Raw genomic sequence first — 24,505 nt, forward strand, 5'->3', positions numbered from 1 at the left:
TCCAGCATTCACTTAGGGCAGCTGCAGGGAGGAGATGGATTACCTATGAAGACTGCAGCATGGAAAAGACCCTGTGCCTTTGTGTCATGGGAGAAGCACTTTGTTGCCCAACATGGATTGTCACGGATAAGCCCCAATAATAACCAATCCTTTAGAAATGAACATTTTCTCCTCTACCAGCTTACAGAGTGAAATGGTAAATCCTGCAACCTACAGCCCAGCTGAAACACTCCAAAAATCCTAGAGATAGGTGTGATTCATGAATAGATGGAACTGGCGGGGAAGGGAGAAGGGAAGGCAGGGTGATACAGAGGACATCAGAAAGCAGCACTGTTACTAGCATGTGGTCACAAATGGAATAAATTCAGAAAGTGATTTGTAAACAAGGCAAGGATGCAAAATAGCACCCTTAGCAACAGGAAGGTAGAAAAAGGGAGGAGGAGGAGGTGGAGGAGAGGTTTCAAAATCACAGAATCATGGAATAGTTTGGATTGGAAGAGACCTTAAAGATCATCTAGTTCCTAACGCCCTGTCATAGGAAGAGACACCTTCCAGTAGACCAGGTTTTCCAGGTTTGGTTTAGGGAGAAAATAAAAGCTGTAGGCTGTTGAAAAAGTGCAATTAACATTGGTAAATACACATCATCTACCCTCCCTCCAGCTCTCAATGGGATTTGGTCTCTGCTCCTTGAGCCAGGACAAGGTGGACATGAGCAAGGCACTGCATGGACTTTCTACTCAAAGATATTTTGTATAGAAAATAAAAGAAAACTTGCACCACCCACATGACTTCTCTGTCCATCTTTGCATTTGCAAACACTTACAGCTCATGCCAGACTGGTCTGAGATTAGCAGCCACCTAAAGGGAGTTAGACTGTGCCAGCCCAGCTGTCCCCACAGGCAGGCAACTCTAAGCAACACAAGCCTCGTTTGGACAGACATTTCTTTCACTTAACTGTGCTTCTGATTGAGAAAACAAGATCAAGGAGGAGGTATTTGTCTTCAGCATTTATTTATCATTGGAAAAAGAACCCTTTGAGCAAGCAAAGATCACAAGCACATCACAATCAATTGGCGGTACATTAATGTGTGTGAGTGTGTGTGTGTGTGTGTGTGTGAGAGAGACTCTCATCAGAATATCAACAATGAAAAAGCACCACAAGGAGGTGTGCTTAACATGTTTACAAGAGACAATTTGTGATACGCAACCAAACCCAGGCCACAAAATATTAATTAGACACTTCCTATCTGCCTCCAAGAGGCAAGAGTTTGTGGAATGCATGGGCACCAGGTTTTGGCACCGGCTGTGCTGCAAATGAAGAAGCAAGTGATTAGTGTGCAAAGCAGTCAGAAAACAGGAGCTCAGCAATTAGCACCATTTTGCAGAAAGGAGTAACAGTACAATACAGTGAAAATGTGAAAGCAAGCAATAGCACAGGAACTCTCACAGGGTAAAAAGCAAAACATTTCTTTTTTTTCTTTTTACAAGAAAAGTAAAACATATTACAAATCAGCAGTGGAACAGAATCAGCATTGTGGTAGCTGGAAACACAGAACAGCAGAGCACTGTTTCCCAGTGGGATTGACAAGTTCAGAGCCCAAAGTGAATTTTAAATGGCAGAGATTTGGTCTCCTTTCTGATAAACCTGAGTGGGTTGGATGGGCATAGAGCCTGTGGAAGGTACAGCAATGCAGGATTTCACCCTGAGGCTTGCCTCTGCTGTAGTTCCTGGTATTCAGTGCAGTGCCAGCCCATGTGCTTGGATGCGTGTGTGCTTGGATGCATGCCGCAGATGTGGTGCATATGGAACACAAGCCGGGATTTCTATTCCTATTTTGTTGATGTGAGAGGAAGGTATCCAGGCCTTACCAGTCTCCCAGGCTCTTTCTGCAAGGAAAACCTTTCAAGGACCATTCATCCCACTCAAAGACAGGTGTCAAAAGCAGGCAGCTCAATGGTCCTTGGAAAGTTCCTTCAGTATAGAGGTAATTAAAACCACAGGCTAACACTTCATACCTAGCTTTGTAGTGAGCTCATGCAATGGCTTGGTTGGAAGGGACCTTCTAGTTCCAAGCCCTCTGCCACCAAAAGACTTCATGTATTATGGAAACAGAAAGCTATATTTTGACCACTCACTGTGTATGTTTCAAACACTGTGATAGATGCTCTTCATTAAGAAGAAACCATCCCAAGTTGGATAATCAGCAGTTCATCCAGAGCCATGGAGATGCTTGGATGAGGTGGTCTGAGCATCTTAGTGATGTTCCTTGGTAAAATTTAGTTCACCTTGAAGTCAAGGGCTAAATTCTCATTGAATTCCAGGTGAAACAGTGGCAAGTGTAGTGTATCTTTAAATGTGAAACTTAGGGCTGAAAAATAAAAGGAAAAATTGTTTGGCATGGTCTGTCCTTATGAAAGATTGGTGTGTTGAGCCATTTGAACTGTCTAGTGCCTTCCTGATGTGTTCTGCCTGCTGTGACATACCATCTTCACAGTTTATGCTACATCCTGTAAGAAAGGACATTACTGAGGAGTGTGAAGATACATGAAGAATCTTAAAAGGCAAGGAATCACACCAAGTCTTGGGAGCTGCTCTTCTCTGGCCAGTTGTCCCTTATGTGACAGGTTGGAAGAGCTGTGAGCAGCATGCCTCCCCGCGAGCTCAACGCAAGCCTTTTGCCAAGCTGCTCTGGACACGGAGCTGAGCAGTGCTGCAGGGGCTTCTGAGCACTCAGAAGAGCAATGATCAATATGGACAGGTCAGCATCTCCATGAGGCATGCACATAAAAAAAAAGAAAAGCAAGGAAAAAAAAAAAAAAAAAAGCACTACATTCACAAAGATTTCCACAGTTTTACTTCCTGGAGGATCTTCCCTGGTTTCCTCCTAAACAGCAGAGGTTTTAAATATATATATATATTTCTATATATGAATATATATTTTCCACATACACAACCTGACTAGCTCATAGCACACAGTTCTAACACAGCTAAGCTGGGAATTACACCACTGAATTCAGAACACTACATTTACTGATACTCAAAGGTTTAGGCTGTTAGCGCAAGGCAAACAGGACACACCACATGATACACTGAACTTGGCATTTATTCATTACTAAGGCCAGCAAATGTCACTATCTGTATATCACAGAGCTTTCCTCCTCATTGGAAAATTTCACTCAATCTTGTAGCCCACCACTCATTTTTGTTTCCAAAAGACTAATTCTAATGGGATGAAGCCCCAAAAAAGGGACTCCTCACCCTCCCAACCCATCCATTTTTCTGCTAGATAGCTTCACATCTCTAAAATACCCCTAGTAATAAGACTTTCCTCATTCCACCACCTCTACAGCAACACACCACCTCTCCATTCTACTTCCCATCTCTGTCTTCATGCTTCCCAATTGTCCACTGGAAGTTTCAAGGTGGACTTCATATTAGGAGAGAAAATTTGGAGCTGCAAAAATAAGGAACAAGAACCCTGTATCATAACTTGCAGCCACTCTGCTACAGGAGAGTCTAAGAGCCCAGTTTAGTGGGACAAAAATAAATCCCTACGTATTTAGGACCCAATCCAGAAGTTAGGCACATAAATTTGGATTGGGACCACAACTCTCCCACTGATCCAGTGGCCCAGATTCTGTGGCATGCAATGCCATTCTGTTGGGCCAGTTCATACTCGCTGACAAATGGTCCTGCTGTGTTTCGGGCTTCCAAACTGGTCCTGGGCATTTCCTAGTTAGTGTAAGAGCACAGTAAATATGACTGAAACCCTGAGATCTTGTCTGGAGGGAGTCTAGGGATCCCAGAAACTTTTTTTATGGCCCTCTTGAGTTGCCCATGAGCCAACATGAACATAAACAGCTGGAAGAATAGACACAACGGGGGCTGACAGCTCTAGCCAACCTTGGTGACACATTTCTTTCTACCCCTTGGAAGGCCATGCCTGCAAACTAAACCACTTTTTGAAACCTAGCTCTGCCTATTGACATCCCAGAAGTGAAGAAAGCAGATCAAGATTCAAAACAAAACAGGAATAATTAATAAGATCCATAACTTAGGGGAAACAATAGGGAAGAACAACCTGCTGATAACCTAGTCTAACCTGCCATGTGATTGGAAAGTCTTCACTGCTCACTGCACCTTCCCTCACCAATTTTTTTTTTTTTTAAATCAAGGACTTCAAGTGCTATTGATGAGTGAAGTTGCCTTGATGCAGCTAGATGTACTCCCAACTACCCTTGGGGAGAATTTGGCCCTTTACTTCCATGGGATCTCCTTTCCTGTTGCTTCTTGGAGCAGAATTCCCATCAGTGTCAAAAGGGGAAATCATTCTTGGCCACACCATTGATTTTGGTGTATTTACAGCATGTCCACAGCACCATGAATGAACCTGATCCTCTCTGCCTCCAAACCCCTTTACCTATTGACACCAGTGGGAGATGACAATGATGGCCAACCCAAAAAGGCCTCATGGGACGAGAGCACAGCCCTTCCTTGGCTCAATGGGCACTTCCACGCTGTCAAAGCATCGAAGAACCAAGCCCAAGGAAAGGGACAAGCTGTTGGATGTAATCACTGTTGATCCATCACCTTCATCTCTTAGGACCCTGCTTATACATTCTCACATCCCTCACTCTGTGCAGAGCCGTGTTGTGCAGGCAAAGCAGAACAACCTGACCTCAGAAACAAGGATTTCCTAATCCTCCTTGGAAATAAAACAGAAAAGCTTCTAATACAATCAGAACAAAAAGCAGATTAGAAGCCTCTAATTAATTTTGTGGCCTTTATTTAATCAAAGGGAAAAAAATAAAAAAGGAAGGAAGAAAGAAAGAAAGAAAAGGAAAAAATGAGAAAGAAAGTGCAGTGACATTTACTCTTTTGCCTCAGCCAGTTTATTGTTCATCTCTTTACTTTTCTCCTTATCTTCTGGCTTTGCAGTGTTGGAGGTCTCGGCGCTCTTTTTCTTGGCAGCCCGGCCAGATGCAATCTGCTTGTCTTTGGCCTTTTTCAAGGGTTTATGGCTTGTTGTGGTCTTTTTTGGTTTGGAAGGCTTTATGCTAGGCTTTTCCACCTGCATGGAGGGCGACAGGCAAAACAACAACATAGAGATGGAGAAAGAGAGAGAGAGAGAAAGAGAGAAGGAGAGACACAAGGACAAGTGGAAAACAGGATTCAGATCTGAAACAGCACAAATGTTACTTATCTGCTTATCTCTGCCCTGCCACAAAGGCAGGGGACCAGCTGAGCTTATGCTGAGTGGCAAGTGGCCAGCTCCTTTCAGGATGCCCTGAAGTCAGTGTCCTTGGAGCCAGCAGAGCCCATTGTATCCAGATTAGGATAGAGCAGGGTGAATAGGAGAGGGAATATTATCAGTCATTTTATCAATTTCTGCATCTTTCTCTGACTTCAGGAGGGGTTTTGCAAACCCACAGAGGATTGTCTCTCTGGAAGCAGAGAAATGATGCTCAGGTCAAAGAGGCTGCTATAAGTCTCCATCTTTCTTGCAGGAGAGGACTCCTCTGTTTGTTTGTCCTTAACAGATTCCCAAAATGGAGGAAAATTACCTTGGGATACCAGAACACTAATTGGCACATGAGAAAATTCCACAACATCTTGTTTCTATGCCCCCAAAATAGGAAGGACAGTTACAAAAATTAAGGGAGAACAGAAGTCTTCATCTCCTACATGCTTGCCCTGCAATGCCTCTCAGTCCTCACAGATCTAAGCACTCATCAACTTAGGCAACAACTTATGGTCCTCTGTTTAAAACTTCACAGACTGACTCCTTTAATATGCCGATCCTCTGCTGGTCCTAGAAAACAAGGCTGGAGAACATTTCAGCTCGGGCCCGTCTCAACACATGTTCTTGATCTGATCAAAGCCAGAAGTGCCTACTGTCAAAATCTGTGTAATGCTCGGAATTAAAGGCAGATGTCTGGCTCCCAGCAGAAAATGTAATGTGGGGCTCCTGAAGTTTTGGAGGGAGGAAGAAAAAGCTACCTGGATAATTACATAGGAAATGACAGCAGAAAAACCTCTTCATCTCGGCCCTACCCTCACTTGACATAGGGCACTATTGTCCCCAAAGTGCCTCAAGCTGTCCTAGAGCCCACAGAATTCTAGAACAGTTTGGGTTGGAAGGGTCCTTAAAGAACATCTCATTCCATACCCTCTGCATAGGCTGGGACATCTTCTGCTACACCTGGTTGCTCCAAGCCCCTTCAAACCTGGCACTGGACACTTCCAGGCATGGGGCAGCCACAGGGCCTCACCACCCTCACAGTCAAGAATTTTTTTCCAATAGCCCATCTAACCCTGCCCTCTGGCAGTGTGAAGCCATTCTCCATTGTCCTGTCCCTCCAGACCCTCGTCCAAAGTCCCTCTCCAGCTCTCCTGGAGTCCTGTTAGGCACTGACAGGGACTCTGAACTCTCACCAGAGCCTTCTCTTCTGCAGGCTAAATAAACTTCCTCATCTCTCCCAGCCTGTCTCCATAACAGGGGTGCTCCATCTCTTGGAGCATGTCCATGGCCTCTTCTGGACTCAGTCCAACAGATCCATGCCCTTCTCATGCTGAGGACGCCAGCGCTGGTGGCAGCAGTGCAGGTGGGGGGTCTCACAGAGCAGAGGGGCAGAATGGAACAGTGGGGCAGAATCCCCTCCCTGACCTCCCTGTCCATGCTGTGGGATCAACCCAGGACCCTGTTGGCTTTCTGGGCTGGGACATGTTTAGCTTTTATTCACCACCATCTCCAAGGTGGATCCCAAGATGCTCCCGCTGGTTGGAATGAGGATACCACACAAGGGGAGTGACAGCAAGCAGTGTTCAGCCCAGCCTGACTGCCTTGGACACATCCCACCAGGAGCAGCGATGGCCCTGGGTCCCTTCTGCCATGTTTCTCACCTTTGGAGGTTCTTTGTAGGGTTCACAGTAGAGAGTGCGTATCCTTCTGCGTTCCAGGTATTTGTTATCAGCTGGAGAAGGCTTACTGGTTTCCCCCTTGAACTGAGCACTGTAACTGGTTTCATGGGTCATTTTCTCCTCTGGTGGCTTGTACTGGGGCTTTGCTTTTATCGCTTTCACCGGCTTGACATCTATCCATGGTCTGAACTCATTTCTACAGATCAAAAAGGAAAAGGGTTCAGGAATTAAACCAACACGAGAGCAATGATAACATGGGAATGGAGTCCTGCATTGATCAACCAAGTCTATGTGGAAAAGATTTTGCCTCCATCCAATCAGATTTACATAGAAACTGTCTTCCAACAATTCATTTTTTACCTCATCCAAAACCTATTGACACAGTATGAGAAATTCAAACGAAATGTAGTCTATTAAAATCAGTCAGTCCTGGACACCCCTTAGCCACGCCTGTAAGCAGAAATTGGTGTGATCCCACATACATTACACCTATTAGACAGAAAAGCTTTGTTAATTCCATACTAACAGATAAATAATTGGGACAAAGAGATAATTAATTAACACAATACCAAGTGAGATGTAAACTCAAGCAGAGCAGGGAATGCAGTTTATCAGCTATATTTTGAGCTGTGGCTTCCCTTTATTAACTGATAGTGGATTCCTGAATCACAGGGAAACAATAACACTATCTTTCATTTCTTTTGGATAGAGCTGAAACATCTGGTAGAAGAAGCCCCAAACACAGTTAAAAGCGTGGATCAGTGTCTTCTGGACACATTCTGCTTCCTGTCCACAGCCTCCTTCTCTTCCATTTTGTAGTTCTTCCCGATACAACACCAACAGCCTTCCAAGTTTGAAGCAAAACATTTCAATTTCTCTCTAAAACTCAGCATTCACCTGAGGATGGGGAAGGAGAAACCCTAAAGGGGTTGCTGACTTGGGGGGTTGGGCTCAGACATAGACCAAGACAATGTTTAGATCCTTAAAACTCCAGTGCAAGCCAGGATCTATCCTACCAGTGCTGATCCAAGCCCTCTGCAAAGGAGTAAACTTTCTTTGAAAATCACAGAGCTGCAGAATGGATGGCCAGGACCTTAAAGCTCATCTCATTCCAAGCCCTTTCCATGGGTAGAGACACCATCCACTAGACCAGATTGCTCCAAGCTCTTGTCTTAATTTCAGGACTTCCAAGGCATTAACCCTTTTAAATTACAGACTCTGCCCCTCCTGCCTGTTTCATTTAACCACTTTTGGGTTGTATTACTCATTTTCAGCCTGTCTTACTAGGTGTGCTGGTTTAAAAGACAATTGTAGACCAAAGAAGGCGGGAACCTTCCAGGAATGGAAAATATGATCCCCTCCTTACTATTAAAAATTTGAAATTTTAGGGCTCTCAGGTAAAAAAAAGGGAAAAGGAGTAACAGTTCTTTACTAAAACAGATATATATATTTTTATATATACACACATATGCATATACATACTATAAATATAAATATAAATATAAATATAAACATAAATATAAATATAAATATAAATATAAATATAAATATAAATATAAATATAAATATAAATATAAATATAAATATAAATATAAATATAAATAGTGTAAAACAATGCAGACAAACATCAATGACAACATGGTCGTCAACAACAGCAACAACAACAAAACACAAAAAGTTCCCAGTTTCAGCCTTTTCCCGCCCATCAAGCGCCGCCCCTTCGGTGCAGTTACGATCCCAACCGCCAGGGGCGCCCATGGCCCCTGCTGAGGCAGAGGCTGCAGTGACTCCCCCGAGGCTGCAGGGGGCGCTGTTGGCTCAGGGTGAGGCACGGGGGGGCGCTGAGCCGCCCCAGGGGTGATGGTGGCCCCGGGAGGGGAGAGGAGGCCAGCGGTGTTTCTGTTTTCCCCTGCCTCTCACATGTCCCAGAGGCTCCAGTAAGCAGCCGCGAGGTGCTCTCTCCCGAGAGAGAGGAGATGGGAGCCGGGTTTTCCCCTGAAGCACGCAGGCAGATGGTGAGGAGCTTTCTCCCAGCAACGGCGGGTACTGAGAAGTCCCAGTCCAATAGTCGCTGCTGAGGGCAGCGGCCCACCAAAGATATTTGCTTTTACAAATAAACTTTAGGTTAGCTGATAAACTAAATTAGACATTGAGAGATGAAAGAAACAATGGGGAAGAAAAAACCCTAAACTCCGTAAGAAATAAAAATTAAAAGGGAAGGTTATACATTAGAGGGGGATCTTTGGGATCAGGTGTATCGGGGAGTCTGTACCTCTCCAGTACCTCAGGCAGTGGGGAAAGAGAGAGGGAAATGTGCCCAGGAAATCAGGATAAAAGGGAGGCTGTGTCCTCCAAAAATTTGAGAGACTCCAGAGGAATGCCCCATGGCCTCTCCCTTTATTCGAATAAAGCCAGAAAGGACTCCTCTGTCTCCTTATTGGACATAAACCTCTGGTGTTTTGTGGATTGATTTTCCTAACACGGAGAAGTCCAGCACCAAACCCACAACCGGCAGAGACCGAACCACCTCCAGGTAAAGAAACTCCCGACCACCACACTGCTTCTCCCCCTCCCCCAGAGCCATTCCAATGATATGCCAAGGCCCTGGCTACATCTTTTGTCTTTTAAATCAAGGTCCATTCACCATCTCTATGACAACAAATGGAGGAAAATTCCCTGAAGAAAAAAAGAGAAAACGCAACCTCCAACACTAGGGAAATTAAGTCTTTGTAAGGGGGCTGCCAGTCAATCCCTTCCCGTAATACTTTTGAGCACCTTAATCAGCTTCAACCAAACTTGTCAAACGGCAATGAAGATATTTGGTTTTACTTCTGTGAAAATAACCAGCTGTGTTGCGTTCAGAGGATCAGGAAAGCTTAAGTATGGACATGTGGATGTCATCAGAGGATGCTCAGGCAGGGATGCTAGGGCTGCATAAGGTCATCTGTTGTCCTGGCTGAGGACAGAAAACCCAGCCCGGCCTCCTTGCCTTGCCTGCCCTGTCGTCTCTTGCTGCAAGGAAGGCAAAGTCCTTCCCCGAGTTCCAAGAATTCCAGTCGGAGCTCTCGTTGTCAGGGAGCAGAGCAGGGGGGTGGGGGGAAGTCTGACACCACCTTTCCCTTTGTCCTTCGAATCACACGCTCGACTGCAGAGCACCATCTTGGGGTGGGTGGGTGGGGGTGTGTGTGTGTGTGTGTGTGTGTGTGTGTGTGTGTGTGTGTGTGTGTGTGTCCGGCATTTTCGGGTGTCTTTTCGTTCTGGGGGCAGTCCATGAGACTTAGAAATTTTTAATCTGTGAAAAATGCATATTTTATGATTGGCTTTTCACAAATATTAAAATGAATATTATATGTGTTGTGTTAGAAAGTTATGCTGTATTAATTTTTTTAAGTAGCGTGTTAAATATAGTTTTGGGTTATAATATAAGGTTAAAATAGAAACTATGCTATGTAAGATACTTTTTTTAGAGAGAGGACTCGCACCGAGATAGCAGCCACAGGACACCTAAATCTTTCAGAGAAAGGGAATTTATTGCTCCCTTATCAGAAGAAAGGAACTTCTTCCCACCTCTGTTCAGGTGTCTTCTGAAGAAGTTAGGATTCAGAGGAAGAAGTTGACACTGACCAGACAGAATCCTTTGTTTGAATGGAATTTATGCATCCTGTATGAGGTGTATGAATAAGCAACAGGCTGTCGTTTTTAAGGGTTAATCCTCTGTTAACCGTGTGTCCTTTTTCGGGCTTATTTTGCCCAGAAAGAGGTACCCGGACCATCTGTAACTTTGTGTTTTTATTGTCTCGTATTGTCCAAATCTCAGTTGTTCAAATTTTTATTACTCTAATTGTATTACTATTTTTATAACCATTTTATTACTATTAAACTTTTTAAATTTTAAAAACAAATGATTGGTGTTTTTCACAAATCTATTTGTTATTTTTGTCTGTTGCTGCTTGTTAGTAAACTGTTATTTTTTCTACTCATCTGTGTTTTGTACTGGATTGTTAGAACCTATAAAGGGAGACAACTCATTCCAGAGCATTCTCCTTTAAATTGCCTCAAGCCAGAACGACAAACTCAAAATTCATCCTAAACTCCTCAGAAGAGGTTTCTTCCTAGGATCCACTTTTGTTCCAAAGTAGACTATATATATTTTCAATATCTGGAAATAAATAAAATAATGGACTAATTCTCTCTGCCTATATCTATCTGTCTCTCAGATTTCGTTCCTAGTGTTATAGATGGGTAATGCGATGGTTGGCTCTCACAATTAAGAGATTAATATTATGCGTATGTTAAGAAGTTTTATTGATGTATAGTTATGTTATTGTGAGGTGTTCTCCCACACTCTTTTCTCCTCCCATTTTATTGTTGTCACGGGATGGCTTTGGTAGTCAGGGCATTTGTGGGGAGCACAGGCTTGTTGCTGGGGGGGCACAGCATGGCAACACCTGACATTCCATCAGATTACAAGAAAGGAGTCTCCACCAATGGACAGAGAAGAGCTGACTGACGGACTTTGGGAGGGGCTGGGGTTACCTGATGCAACACCAGGAGTATAAAAGGTGGAGCAGCCATTTTGTGGGTGAGCACGTGGTGGTTTAGTTCCATGCTCCCAGTGCTGTAATTTTTCCTTATTCAGTGTTTTGTTGTATTTTGCTAAGCCTTAATAAACCTTTGAAATTTTAAAAGTGAGTGTTGTTTCTCACACTAGCAACAGCTAACCCCATTAGCTGTTTTCTGTTGTGTTTGTAGTAGAAGTAGAAATTTCAAAGGTGAAAATCACAATAGCTTTCCTCAAGATCAGTGAATGGGCACGTGGGGAATATCCAAATGGTGTTCTGCAGCTGAGGGAAAGAGGTAAAGTTCATGTTTCTCACTCATTCTCAGGACAGCTGAACGACCAGCCCCCATGGTTCACCAGGTCAACCAGCAGGACCAAGGACAGGCTGCGTCTACAGATCCAGAGACCAAGGGTGAAGGCTGTTGTACGGTGGATATAGGGAGTGGATTTTAAAGGTGGAACACAAACCAGGATTTATTCATTCTTCTGCTTGTAGAAAGCTGGTTTGTATAAAAATGAGCTCCGAAGCAGCATGACTGTATTTGTTACCATAGTGCCTAGCAACTTCATTAACAGATATATTATGCAAACATAAACATGCAGGAAGTGACAGGCTTTTCCCCCAAACTCCTGTGATCTCTGCAGAAAAGACACAGAAAAGCCTTTTACTCCCTGTGGGCTGTCAGGGAATGCATTTCTGCAACAGAGATGGGCTCTTAATGCAACAATCACTTTCATCTGACTGTGAAAAATGAGACTGCTTGTCTCCATCCTTGCTTTGCTAGTCTGAATGCAGATGTAACAATTCTGTGAGTACTCAGCTCCACTGTTCTTGGTGATTGGACTTCACCCTTGACTACTTTATGTCTCCCAAGATGAGCCTTTGCATGCAGATAATAAAACAGCCATTCTTAGGTGTGTGCACATTGATGCACTGTGTCTACCAGCTCTGGAATAGCTCGGCCACAACTTCTGGAAATCGAGGACAGAAGGCTACTGATCTAGAAATACCACACTCTATTAACAAAGAAATTCTAAATACCAGTGTGCCACATGTATTCAGTGCTCATCTAGAAAAAATGGGTTGCTCAGAGAAGCTGTGACTGCCCCATCCCTGGAAGAATTTGAGACCAGGTTGGATGGGGCTTGGAACAACTAAGCTCCATTCAACCTGATCTAGTGGAAGTTGTCCCTGCCCATGGCGGGGGGATGGAATAAGATGACCTTTAAAGGTCCTTTACAACTTCAACCATTCTGTGATTCTGTGTTCATATTCTAAATCTAAATCCACATCTAAATCCTTTTCAGGATTTTTTAACATCACCAGCTATTACACTACAACTGGTCCCTTCAAGTATGTGAGAGAGCATGGGCCACATTCATATGGAGCTCTTCCACATCTGGGATGGACCAGCCATTCCCCCTTGTTACCATACAGGCAGAATCAGTCTGGTTTGATTTGAAAGGGACTTTTAAGTTTATGTCATTTCAACTGCTCTGCCATGGGTAGGGACAGTTCTGACTAGACCACTGAAACACTCAGTGTGCCCAGTTCTCCATATCTGACCTGACATCCAGAGCATGCAGAGACAGTGGAAGTAGGAGAGAATCTCTGACCATTTACTACAGCTACATCTGGTGCAACAGGCTGGTCTCAAAGCCTATTATGATATTTAGGCAACACATTAACTTTAAATAAGTGTTACTAGATGTCCTGGATTGTAAGAAAGGTGTGTATTCTATTTGCCATCTCTTAGAGGTGGGGCAGTTATCTTCTGTTAATTGGACAGTTTTCTTTATCTCTTCCACAAACCAATCCTCCCTCTGGGAGATATCTTCTGTTCATGGGCTATTGAGTGTCACTGCATGGCTGACAAAATTACATCATCCCATTGTGAGATGTTCTGCCCAGGGGGAGGAGCCAAGCATTCCTTCCTGGATATAATCTGACATTTTGGGACACCAGAGCAGACTTTTTCCACTGGATTCCCAGAGGAGCAGCTTTCTTCTCCACTGGATTCCCAGAGGAAGACCAGGCCCATCTACACCACCACTGGACCTTCAGAGGAAAACTACACCCTTCTGCAGCACCACTGCTCCAACAGAACCACGTCTGCCACTCCAGGAGGATTGTATCCAACATTCCGATTGGACTGCTACCAACAGGGGTATCAGGTCGTATTCTGTCAGTAGGGGTTTTTTTGTTTGTATTACATTTGTATTTTTAGTTTTCCTGGTAAAGAACTGTTATTCTTATTCCCATATCTTTGCCTGAAAGCCTATTAATTTCAAAATTATAGTAACTAAGAGGGAGAGGGTTTACATTTTCCATTTCAAGGGAGGCTCCTGCCTTCCTTATGCAGACACCTATCTTTTCAAACCAGTGCCCAGAAACTCAGCATGGTTAATGAGAACTAATTCCTAAGTCTCTCCATCTCTACCACGGATGAGTGAGGGAAAACAATCTGTTGGGAAGTGCCAAGCTCCTGAATCCAAACAAACAATTGCTTGGAAAAGCATTAGTTACAACGGGCCAGAATTGCAGCCAAGAGTGTGCTAGCAACTTTGCAACCTGGATCACCATGTTTGAGTGTCAGGCACAGGGAATTTCCTAATGCAAAGTATGAAAGAGGAGGCAGGTGCCCTGCTTGGGGCCTGCATCTCTATTGCTTCTAGGGATGAAGAGGATGTCTCAGGAAGGTAACCTAAATCCCCCTTCCAAGTCTGATGACTCTCAGTCAGAGGTCTGTCTGATACTGTTCAATGTCACCATGACCTCGTATTGTCCAAACAGTGCATGGCACAGCTACACACTCTTGAGGCAGTTGTAATGTACTTCCTATGCAATGCCCTGTTGCTGGAAGTCTTCAAGGTCAGGTTTGTCAGGACTTGGAGCAACCTGGTCTAGTGGAAGTTGTCCCTGCCCATGGCAGGGAGTTGGAACTGGATGGTCTTTGATTCTCCAGGATCTTTATTTCACTCAGAGATGTTGTGTTATACATTTAAATACTTCTTATATTCAGCAAAGAAGTGAGAGGAAAATTAGTAGCTTTAAGAGTTAATTAAAAAAAAATATTCTGGGTACAGTAAAAATTATCTGTATTCTAAGGTATCATATTGGTTGCTCCTGTAGCACTAAAACTTATGCTGGTTTGGAGAAAGATCCTGTCATTCTGAGACTTCCCTCATTATTATTCAACATTCCAAGGCAAATTTGTGGGGAAGGTACCCAAAAAGTTACAAATTCCTTCTGCAATCTGAAATGAGCCCTGAAAATTACTTTCCCCCTTTTTCCAGAACAGCGGGTCATAGTGGTGTCTGGACCTGTGAAGAATTCTGCACACCAAATTAGCTCTCAAAGTATTCAAGGAACGTGCTGGAACCCATCCAAAAAGAGGTCAGCTCACTTAAACCTTTGCTCAAGTAGCAAGTATGAACCATGGACCAGCTCCAGTCTGGATGTAACCAACAGGCACAGCTTAGTCCAGCTCTCAAATTCTTTATCAAAGGGATTTTCAATGCTTTTAATTTTGCTGAGGAAGATTTTAAGAACTGCTCTTTTCACGTGAAATGGAGGGTTGAACTGAAGTAGCGGCCAATTACATGTCTCCTAATTTTCTGCCTTGTTCTGGACCCAGCCTTACAAAGAATAATTAGAATTGACAGGGAACCCAGTGCTGACCTGAAATAAAACTCAGTGAAAAAGAGTATATCAGGTGTCAGGTGACCTTTTGAGAGCCATGTTCAACAGAAAAATTTCCCAGTGAGGTTAAAGAGAGTTTATGTATCCACAGAGCTGATGAGAACATAAGGCTGTACAGGACAGGGCAGATGCCTTACCAATGCATAGGCAGTAGATCTTATCAGATGACAGTAGCCTGGGGAGGTGGTGGCCATATCCATTAAAGCCTAGCCTGGTCTCCACATATATCAGTGAACACCACACTGCTCTTGGTGAGGCTTTGTCCACCCTGATTGTTTTAATTGCATTTTCCCTTTGACTGAGGATTGCTGAAGTTGGTGGCAAGATGAAGATGAACCTGAACACCCTCTTTCAGCCCAGCCAGGGCACACTGGGGTTAAAATGTGTTCCCAGTTGTCTCTGGAGATGCTTGTCAAGCCCTGTGTAGGCATGGATTGCCTTTATCTACTGAGGTCAAAGGAAAGACAAAAGGAGGAAGGAAGGACAGAACAGGGCAAGGTTTAACCACTTCAAGCTTCCACCTTCTTTGAAGGACTTTAAAGAGAGGCTACATTTGCTCAGCAACAGCACAGGGTGTTCAATGTATTCTGCTGACAGCAGCTCTGCTGGCACTGAGCCAGGTCAATTCTCTCTTCTTGATGTACACATACAAAATAATGAATAATGCAGAAAAAGGAGATGGGGGACTTCATGCTGGAGGCCTGCACAGGAGAGATATTTCTAGCTTAATCTGGAAAAGTACATCTTGGTGAAAAAGGAAAAATATTCCGATTTTTCACTTAAAAAAAAGAAAACTTTACAAAATGTTAGGCCTGAAACATTTAATTAATTCTAAAATTAATCTTTTTAGTTTCTTTTTCAGTTTCTTTAATTCTTTCCCATCCCATTTTTTCCCCTTATTCTACTCAGGACAATGCCAAAAACTATGAATCCTCCTACGAAGCAAAGTGCTTCACAAGGAGTATTTCAGAACATCAGATTTCTCATTAATGTTTCTCTAAACAACACAGCAACAAAAAAAAAAAAAAAAGACACATTTGAGCCAAACTAAGCAGAAAATACATCCGGGATTTTAAAATTATTTTTCCTTTCTGGAATGCAGTGTCACTTACTCTTAAGTAAGTGACACTGCATTCCTGCTCTTAAAACCAGAAGAGAGAAATTTGGTGAAATGAAGTAGTGGGAAACCCAAAATCCATAATAGTGGCTGGTTGAACTCAATGCCAGAGGAGGACACTAAACTTCAGTATATAATGAGATTTAATTAAGTCATGGGTGTTTAGATGGATATCAGGAGTATTCAGAGTTGTCTTCAGCATTTAACTGTTCCTGAAAAACCACGAGCCAAAGGAGGAGTTATTCCATGATACAGGAATCTCCTTCAGCCCCCATCTGGTTGTCTGGTTCTGGCTGTGATTGGCTGAAGATACTGGCCTAAATGGGTTCCAGGCAAATTCTGCTCAGAAAGGATTGCTCGGATGAGGAGCAGGCTTGTGTTTTGATCCTAAAGCTGTTCTCTTTTCTAAGGTGAACAAAAAGAAATACGTTTGGGCTCAGCCTAAACAGGTGCATTCTCCTGCAAACACAACTGATTTTAAAGATAAACCTGATCAATGGTTACTGCTCTGCAAGAGCCAAAACCTGCCTCCTAACCCATTTCCAGCCCCAAAGGAATTCTACCTCATTCTGAGGTCCCTCATGCAATAGTAAACACTGCAATGTGCTCTTGCCTCACAGAGAAATAAACCTAAAATTCTGGGCCAGAGTGATTTCTTGCTTCGCCTGACATTTTGCTGCAACACAACATGTCCTCTGCACCCCAAAATACTGGAGCTGTTGGAATGAGTTTGCAGGAAGCAACAGAGATGCTGCAAGGGCTAGAATCCCTCTGCTTTGGAGACAGACTGGAGAGCTTTCACCTGGAAGAGGTTCTAAGAGACCTTAGAGACCCTGCCAGTTCCTAAAGAGGCTCCAAGAGAGCTGGAGAGGGACTTATGACAAGGGACTGGAGTGACAGGACAAAGGGAATGGCTTCCCATGGACAGAGGGCAGAGTTAGATGGGATATTGGGCAGAAATTCTTCCCTGAGAGGGTGCTGAGGCCCTGGCACAGATTGCCCACAGAAGCTGTGGCTGCCCCATCCCTGGAAGCATTCAAGGTCAGGTTGGATGGGGCTTGGAGCAACCTGGTCTGGTTGAAGGTGTCTGCCCATGGCAGGGGGCTGTAACAAGATGATCTTTAATATCACTTCAAACCCAAACCAGTCTATGATTCTGTGATTCAGCCATTTCATTCCATTTTCCATCCAAGCCTTCTTTAGTTAAAAGGTCAATTTCAACCAATTTCTGTTTTCAATGGTCTTGTCAACATACAAATTTGCCATTGCAAGTGCAAGAACACCCTTGTCACTGCCTGCTGCATCCAGTGGCCAATCTCCAGCTCCTACAGGGAGGCTTAATGTCAGATTTATCCTCTAATCCCTGTGCTATTCTCTTGAACACAATAATTTACTGTCAAGCTTCAGTGAGATTGTGAAGGGTACAAAGAGGCTGCTGGTGGCCAAGAGTATTTTTTTCCCAAACATTAATAATCAACCTCTAAGACATGCACATACACACACACACACACACACACACAAACACATGAACAGAGAGCTAGTCTGTTTGGATAAGCCAATTGTGTACAAAATCTAAAACAATGTGAAATATATTAAGGAATTAATTTGAAACTTGGGCAATGGACAATGGGGAGTGAATGCGAGCAGGATGGGGAGGGATCAGTATCTCTAAAGATCCCTGGTTAGGGCCCATCAAGCACAGCACTGGCACAAAAGAGGAGAAAAGTACTGAGCCTCCAAGAAGGTGACTTTAGCACTGGCTGAAGGAGGTTATGATCAAGAATATGTACTGGAAAGGATGAAACCAAGTCATTTGGCAGAGGAGAGCCATGTTGCCATCCATTTATAAAAGCTGTTTGAGTCAGTAGCCCCCAAATCATGGATATTGCATTGCCTGAGGGCCATGCAATGTGGGCTTTCAAGGAGGAAGAATTATTGTGCAGGCTGTCATGATTAAAACATCACAAAACCAGGACTGAAGATGACAGTGAAGACTGCAGAGGGCCAAAGAGCTGAGTAGGATACATAGTTGTGGGTGAGTAACTCTAAGAGTAACATCCCAGCCAGCGTGGAGAGGTGCCTGTTTGATGCAAAAGGGTGAGATAAATCCTCATGCTCAGAGTAAGTGGCACATCTAGGCAGCTTTGTCACACAAAATTGACTTTACAGACCTCGGGGTAAACACCAGCACCCCCAGTGTTGTTTCCTTCTTTCCACTGCTGCCATTAACTTAGATCTGCTCTCCAGCCTGCACCCAGTGCCCTGTGCTCCCCAGCCACAGGGAGAGTACAGTCTGAGCCTGATAAAGGATATCCATCAGCATCTGCAACAGCCCAGGAGCCCAAAGCTATCCCTCTCTCCTGGCAGCTAAACACCTGCCAAAGGGAACAGCATGGACTCTGGGGAGCCTAACACTTGGAGATCCCACAGCAGAAATCACAGAAACCAGGAAAAGGTGTATCTGGGGATCTGCAGAGAGGTTAAGCCAAACAATACTGACACCTCCTGGTGTGAATCACAACCCTGTGGAAATTTGCCAGTTTATACCACTCTGAATTTCCCTGTCTATTATAAACTTACGGGTTCTGCTAAGGAAGGGACACGTTGGCCATTCCATGTAGTAGTTTTCATGTTGCCTCCATACAGGCTCAAGCTGTACAGATGAAGTATTTGATGTTGGTGTCACCAAGCAAGCCAGACCATGCAGCCTGCTGGAAAAGCTCCCAGCGTGATCAGAGCCTGAACTTGCTTGCAGAAATAATCCATCTGTAAATGTCATGTTCACCCCTGGAAAATGGGTCAGGATCAGGTCAAAGTTCTGCCAACATACTATTTAATTGTCTGTTCTCCAGTGGCTTGGTCTAGGAGCAGCAACTCAGCCCCCTTGCCCTCCATAAGGACAGATGACTGTAAAATTTGCCACACAGTAAACAAACAAAGCAGTTCAGAGCATGGATGCTTTGACACAGCATCTTTATCAACAGAGTGCTGTAGGACTGGGAAAAGTGTTGCTACAGGCAGATCTGGATAGGCTGCAGGAACCAGGACATCATAAGAAGAGCCTGTAGCAGGACTTCTGCCCCTGCCACCAGAAAGTTTATCTGTTGTTTGTTAGCTGGTGCAATTACTCAGGGAATCTTGCTCTGAGTTAAGCACCACATAAGCCTTGGTGGAAGACAGTTTTGCCTTTTATTGAGTTATTTTGGTGCCACAGGATTGATGCTTTCAGCTGACAGTAAACATCTTGATGTGGAAGCAGATGTGGGAAGATAAGCTGGAATTTCTGACTGACAGTTCATTTTACCAACTATAACAGCTACACCGTATTTTCAAAAAGCAGAAATCTTCTGCACATTCCTCAGAATGTGTGGAGTCTTCTCCCTGAAGTCAGGATGCCTTTCGTGGTTACTCCCCTGGTGGCTGAGTGGTAGGACTTTGTGTACATCATCATCAATTGGTGCTAAGTTACACTGACTCCTAATCTATAGTGTTTCTTTGCTAGCTATAACATAGATACATTTATATGGTGCACTGTTTTATGTAATCTAGTAGTAGTCTTTTGTTTTATCCTGTGTACTAAGTAGCTCTGCTTAATGCCTTTCATCTGTTAAGCTTCTGTCTTTTCAGTAAATAACTCATTTTATAATAGACCTGATTGGCCATTCTTAAAAACTTGCAAGCCAGAGCAATTTAGCTGTGGGTCACCTGAGTGAAGCTGCTGCCAAACATCTGAAACTAAGGCAGGGCTTGTCTCACGCTCTCACTCCATCCATAGCAGAGCCAAAGTGCTCTTTTGAGAGCCTGCTGGGCCAAAGAGCATCCCAAATCTGACTCTCTGTTCAAGACAACACACACAAATGCACAGAAATACGGACATGTGAATTAAGTAGGCTCATCTGTTAGGGTCCCAGGAATAAAAACCCTTAAGAAGAAACCTTCATGTTAGGAAAAGTGGAAGAAATTGCAAAGACAACATAGCATTGGAAATTCTTCTCTCCTCTAAGTGTGAAGATTTTTTAGTGCAGTTCATGGTGAATGCCATGAAGTAATTCAAATATCTGATGGGATGCAGAGAAACTGGCAACTGCCTGCCTCTGCTCATCCCCATGGAAAAAGGGCACAATGAATCGCTGAATCTTTAAGAATGGAAAAGTCCTCTAAGATGATCAAGTCCAACCAGTACCCCAGCACTGCCAAGCCCAGCACTAACCCATGTTTCCAAGTGCTATAATCATTTGTCCCTGCTAAATCTGTGTTAAATCCCTCCAGGATGGGGACTCTACCACTGCCCTGGCCAGCCTGTGCCAAGGCTAAACAACCCTGATCTGATGGCCTTGTGAGCCTTTGGTTCTAGTGGGGTTCTTGGCAGAGAGATGTTTTCAGCACCTCATTTAAAGTATCTGAAGACAAAATGTGCAGATGAACTAAAAATGCATTATTTCAGCTCATCAGAAAATTTCAGCATATGCATAGTGGCTCTTAGCTGCTCCATAGAGGTAAATATGGACAATAAAATCTTCCTGAATGAGAGTTTCATACTGCAAAAGCTATGAATGAATCCATCTGAATTCATTATGTGACTTGTAAGAGAAGAATCTGGTGCAGCAAAATGTGCTAATGGACACCTAGGAAAAAAAGCTTTTTAAGGTCAAGTGAAGCCATTGCTTTTCACAAACTCAGTGTCATCAGTCCTTGAGGGAGATCCAGCAGCAGGATGAGGAGAGAAGCCAAAGGCATCAGCTTTCAGCAAAGACAGGACAGATGGTTGGTTAAAGAATTTAAGAGCTACTGGCCAAGGAGATAAAGGACAAGTGCATCTCACTACCTAGCACTGCTGACAACACCTCTGGTCCAAATTCATAGAATACCATAATGGTTGAAGGGACCTTAAAACTCATGTCACTCCAGTCGCACTGCCATAGGCAGGGACACCTGCTTGGGGCACTACAAGGTTGCCCCAAGTCCCACACAGCCTGGCCTTGAACACTTTCAGGAATGTGACAGCCATAGCTTCCCTAGGAAACCTGCACCAGTGTCCATTCACACTGCTAGGGGGGAGTTCATTAAGTCAAATTACTCTCATAGTGCTGGGCAGGGACTGCTGGGGAAACCTTTGTTCCCAGACCTTATGGGAAGCTCTGCCGTGAAGCTGCTTGAGCCCATCACCAGCTCCTGTTTCCTAAATTCTGCCCCTTCTCCAACAGGTGATACTGCAGTCCATTGCATAGGAACTGTGAGGTTTGCCCTTGAGGCAAAAGATGGAGATGGGTGGTGGTTGGGAACACAAGTAAGATTTTGTCTGAATTTCTTCAATTATTATCCAAATCATGGGTACAGAAGGATGGGTCTTTCTGGAGAAAGGTCAGGACATCACTGTTGACAAGAAGTAGCCTTTCTGTCGCAGCAGGGTAATTCAACTTGCTGTATTTTGCTGCTCCCTGCAGGGAATCATTATTTCCCTTCTTCCTCAGTGTTTCTCTGAGATTTCATTTCTAGTCTGCATGACAGTGTAATTGCTCACATGGCAGGGTGGGAGGGAAGCTTTGGGCTCTTTGGCCGGTTTTTTCAAAGCTTTACTAGTGAGGCATTCCATGGCCCTGTGCAGTTTGGTATTACTTGGCTAGCTTGGTTTTGTTGGCCCAGGTGAGACTCTTTTTCCTTCCCTGGTCTTGGAGAAGCAGCAGCAGCAATCTTTAAGCTGCCTTTGAGGTGAACTGAACAGGTGCTGGTCTGAGACCAGAGAAATGTGACCGGCAGCAGCGAGAGATGGGTTGCTCCATTCCAGCCCCCAAACTTCAGGAAATGGAGACAGGGAGAGAAAGCACACCAAGAGGCTCCAGCCCAGCTGCTTCGTCTGCTATGGAGAGGAGCTTCACAGCAGAGAGTCACCACATTTTCATCTGCTGCTCAAACTGCTGTGAGAAGCTCCTGTTTGTTTGGTTTTTTATCCTGAGAGAGAAGCCAGCACCATTTTGTACTGCGTGCTGTAGCAGGTATTTTCCCTGGCATCTTGGGTTTTTGTTCCAGTGTGTGTGTGTGGGTAAGGTCTGACAATTTAATCTTTAGCAGTTATTTACGTTTTTCCCCCTTGCCTTGTGGAGACTCTGTGTGTTAACAAAGTGTTGGGTTTGGGTTTTTTTCACTTATCATCCATTAATATTAATTTCCTATTGGTGGAAAGGGATTGTTGGAACCCTTTTATAGGAGATGACTAATTAGAAGAGTGTTCTCTCCTAAATTTGTCTCAAAACTGAGACATCATAATCAGAATTTCATTTAATATATAAAAGCAGTTCCAGTGGGCTTTCATTGAAGAACTGGTCACCTGGTTTCAAATAGTTTACATGGCCAAGGTGGGAACAGGCAAATGCTGGGAAAAGGAAGGTTATGAATAGGGATCCCCATGAACATTCATGGAGGGGACACTGAGGAACAAGGACCACTTAGTAAAGAAGCAATAAACCAAGTCCCATGGCAAAGTTAATACCCAGAATATCAGTGTTGCATCCCAAAACATAGAAGGGATGCTGAGGCAGGGATGCCTTGGGAAGAGACACCCCTTTAAGTTGGGGTGACACAAAGAGATGTTCTCCCACAGTTCCCTGTGCCTTTATGCTAATGATCCAAGTTATGTCATCCCTTTTCCCTCCCCAGTTCTAGAATGTTTCCTGCTCCCATTTCCCCTATTGATCCCCATTCCTTGCAGCTCCCCCCCTGAATCCCAGTTAGTTGTTACCCTCTAATCCTGCCTCTGTACCACCCCTGTTCCCTCAACCCATCGTCCCTCAGATCCAACACTCCACCTCCCTTGTCCCGTATATAACCCTGGATCCTCCTTTGTTCCTTGTCCCTGGTTCCCTTCAGTGTGCTCTTAATAAACACCCCTGGAATGTCATAAAAAGAACCCCTCCCTTCTGCTTTTCTCTCTGTTGATCTTCCAATAACACCATGTGCTGAGTGTGCTCGGTGCACCGAGCTATCCCCTTCTCGAGGGGACGCTCTCCGGAAGGCGGTGGCTTCAGCAGCTCCTGCCACGCTACTGCATCACAGAATTGCAGAATGGTTTGGGTTGGAAGGGACATTAAGGACTATCTTGTTCCAGCCCCTTGCCATGGGCAGAGACACCTTCAACTAGACCAGGTTGCTGCTAGCACCATTTAACCTGGACTTGAACAATTCCAGGCATGGGGCAGCCACAGCTTCTGAGGGCAACCTGTGCCAGGGCCTCACCACCCTCACCGCCAAGAATTTCTTCCCAATATCTCACCTAACCCTGCCTTCTGTCAGTGTAAAGCAATCCCCCTCATCCTGTCACACTTTGTCCAATGTCCCTCTCTGTCTCTCTTAGAGTCATTTTAGGTACTAGAAGAGGTTCCAAGGTCTCCCCAGAGCCTTGGCCCTGTGGTAATAAAGTTTTTCCTAGCACTGAGCTGGAGCAGTGACACACAGCTAAAAGTCCAATGCAAATAGAGTTTTGAATAGCACCTACTTCTTCTGTCCATGTGGAAGATGAATTTATCATCTAATTCTGCAGTTGCCTGGCATTCTCGTGTGTCCACCTTCAGTGACCCTGCAGAGCTGAGGGAGATAATGGTATGAGGTCACAGCTCCAACTGCTCACCTGACAATGGATGCCTACAGAGTAGACAAGCCTGCAGCTCAGCTCAGAGACCAAGTAGCCAGGATAACCTCCTGTTTTCTGTTCTATCACTGAACTTTGGGGTTGATGTAACAACCAGGTACCATGTAAGTGATCTTATCTTTTAACATCTTAGAGCCTCCAAGCCAAAAGCACCTCCTGTGAAAGCAAATCCCACACACACATGCTTAGGGTCCAAAGACACCCAATTTTATCCCATTTTAGTGTATACAGTCAAATACAGACATGTAATCCAAACTTCTTGTATTTATATATGCTTTGTGTGCATAATATCTTATTCTTTGAAATGGAAGGAGAATTCAAATCCATGATGATTTATCCATCCTCAAGGCATATATTCTAGTAGTAGTCCCACTGTGCAGAGGTTTAAAATCAAAGAATCATGGAATAGTTTGTGTTGGAAGGGAAAGATCATATAGTCCACCTTCCCTGAAATGAGCAGGAATATTTTCAACTAGATCAGCTTGCCCAGATCAGGTAACTGTTTATATTTATTATACAAATAAATAATAATTAAAAACCATAATACTAATAAAATACAT

At 44.0% G+C, this 24,505-nt stretch overlaps 1 protein-coding gene across 1 annotated transcript in view; it reads right to left on the reverse strand.

Annotated features, from left to right (window-relative positions):
• Positions 1 to 990: 990 nt before the first annotated feature.
• The window catches only part of MAP6 (microtubule associated protein 6), a 40,378-nt gene continuing 16,863 nt past the window's right edge, over positions 991 to 24,505 (reverse strand). Inside the window, exons 2-3 of the mRNA XM_059873183.1 lie at positions 6,905 to 7,118; positions 991 to 5,072 (exon numbers count right to left, since the gene is read on the reverse strand). Coding sequence (XP_059729166.1) covers positions 4,872 to 5,072; positions 6,905 to 7,118 — 415 coding nt within the window. The 3' untranslated portion in view covers positions 991 to 4,871. The remainder of the gene's footprint in view (positions 5,073 to 6,904; positions 7,119 to 24,505) is intronic.

Source organism: Haemorhous mexicanus, chromosome 2 (assembly GCF_027477595.1).
Source record: "Haemorhous mexicanus isolate bHaeMex1 chromosome 2, bHaeMex1.pri, whole genome shotgun sequence".
NCBI classification, from domain to species: domain Eukaryota; kingdom Metazoa; phylum Chordata; class Aves; order Passeriformes; family Fringillidae; genus Haemorhous; species Haemorhous mexicanus.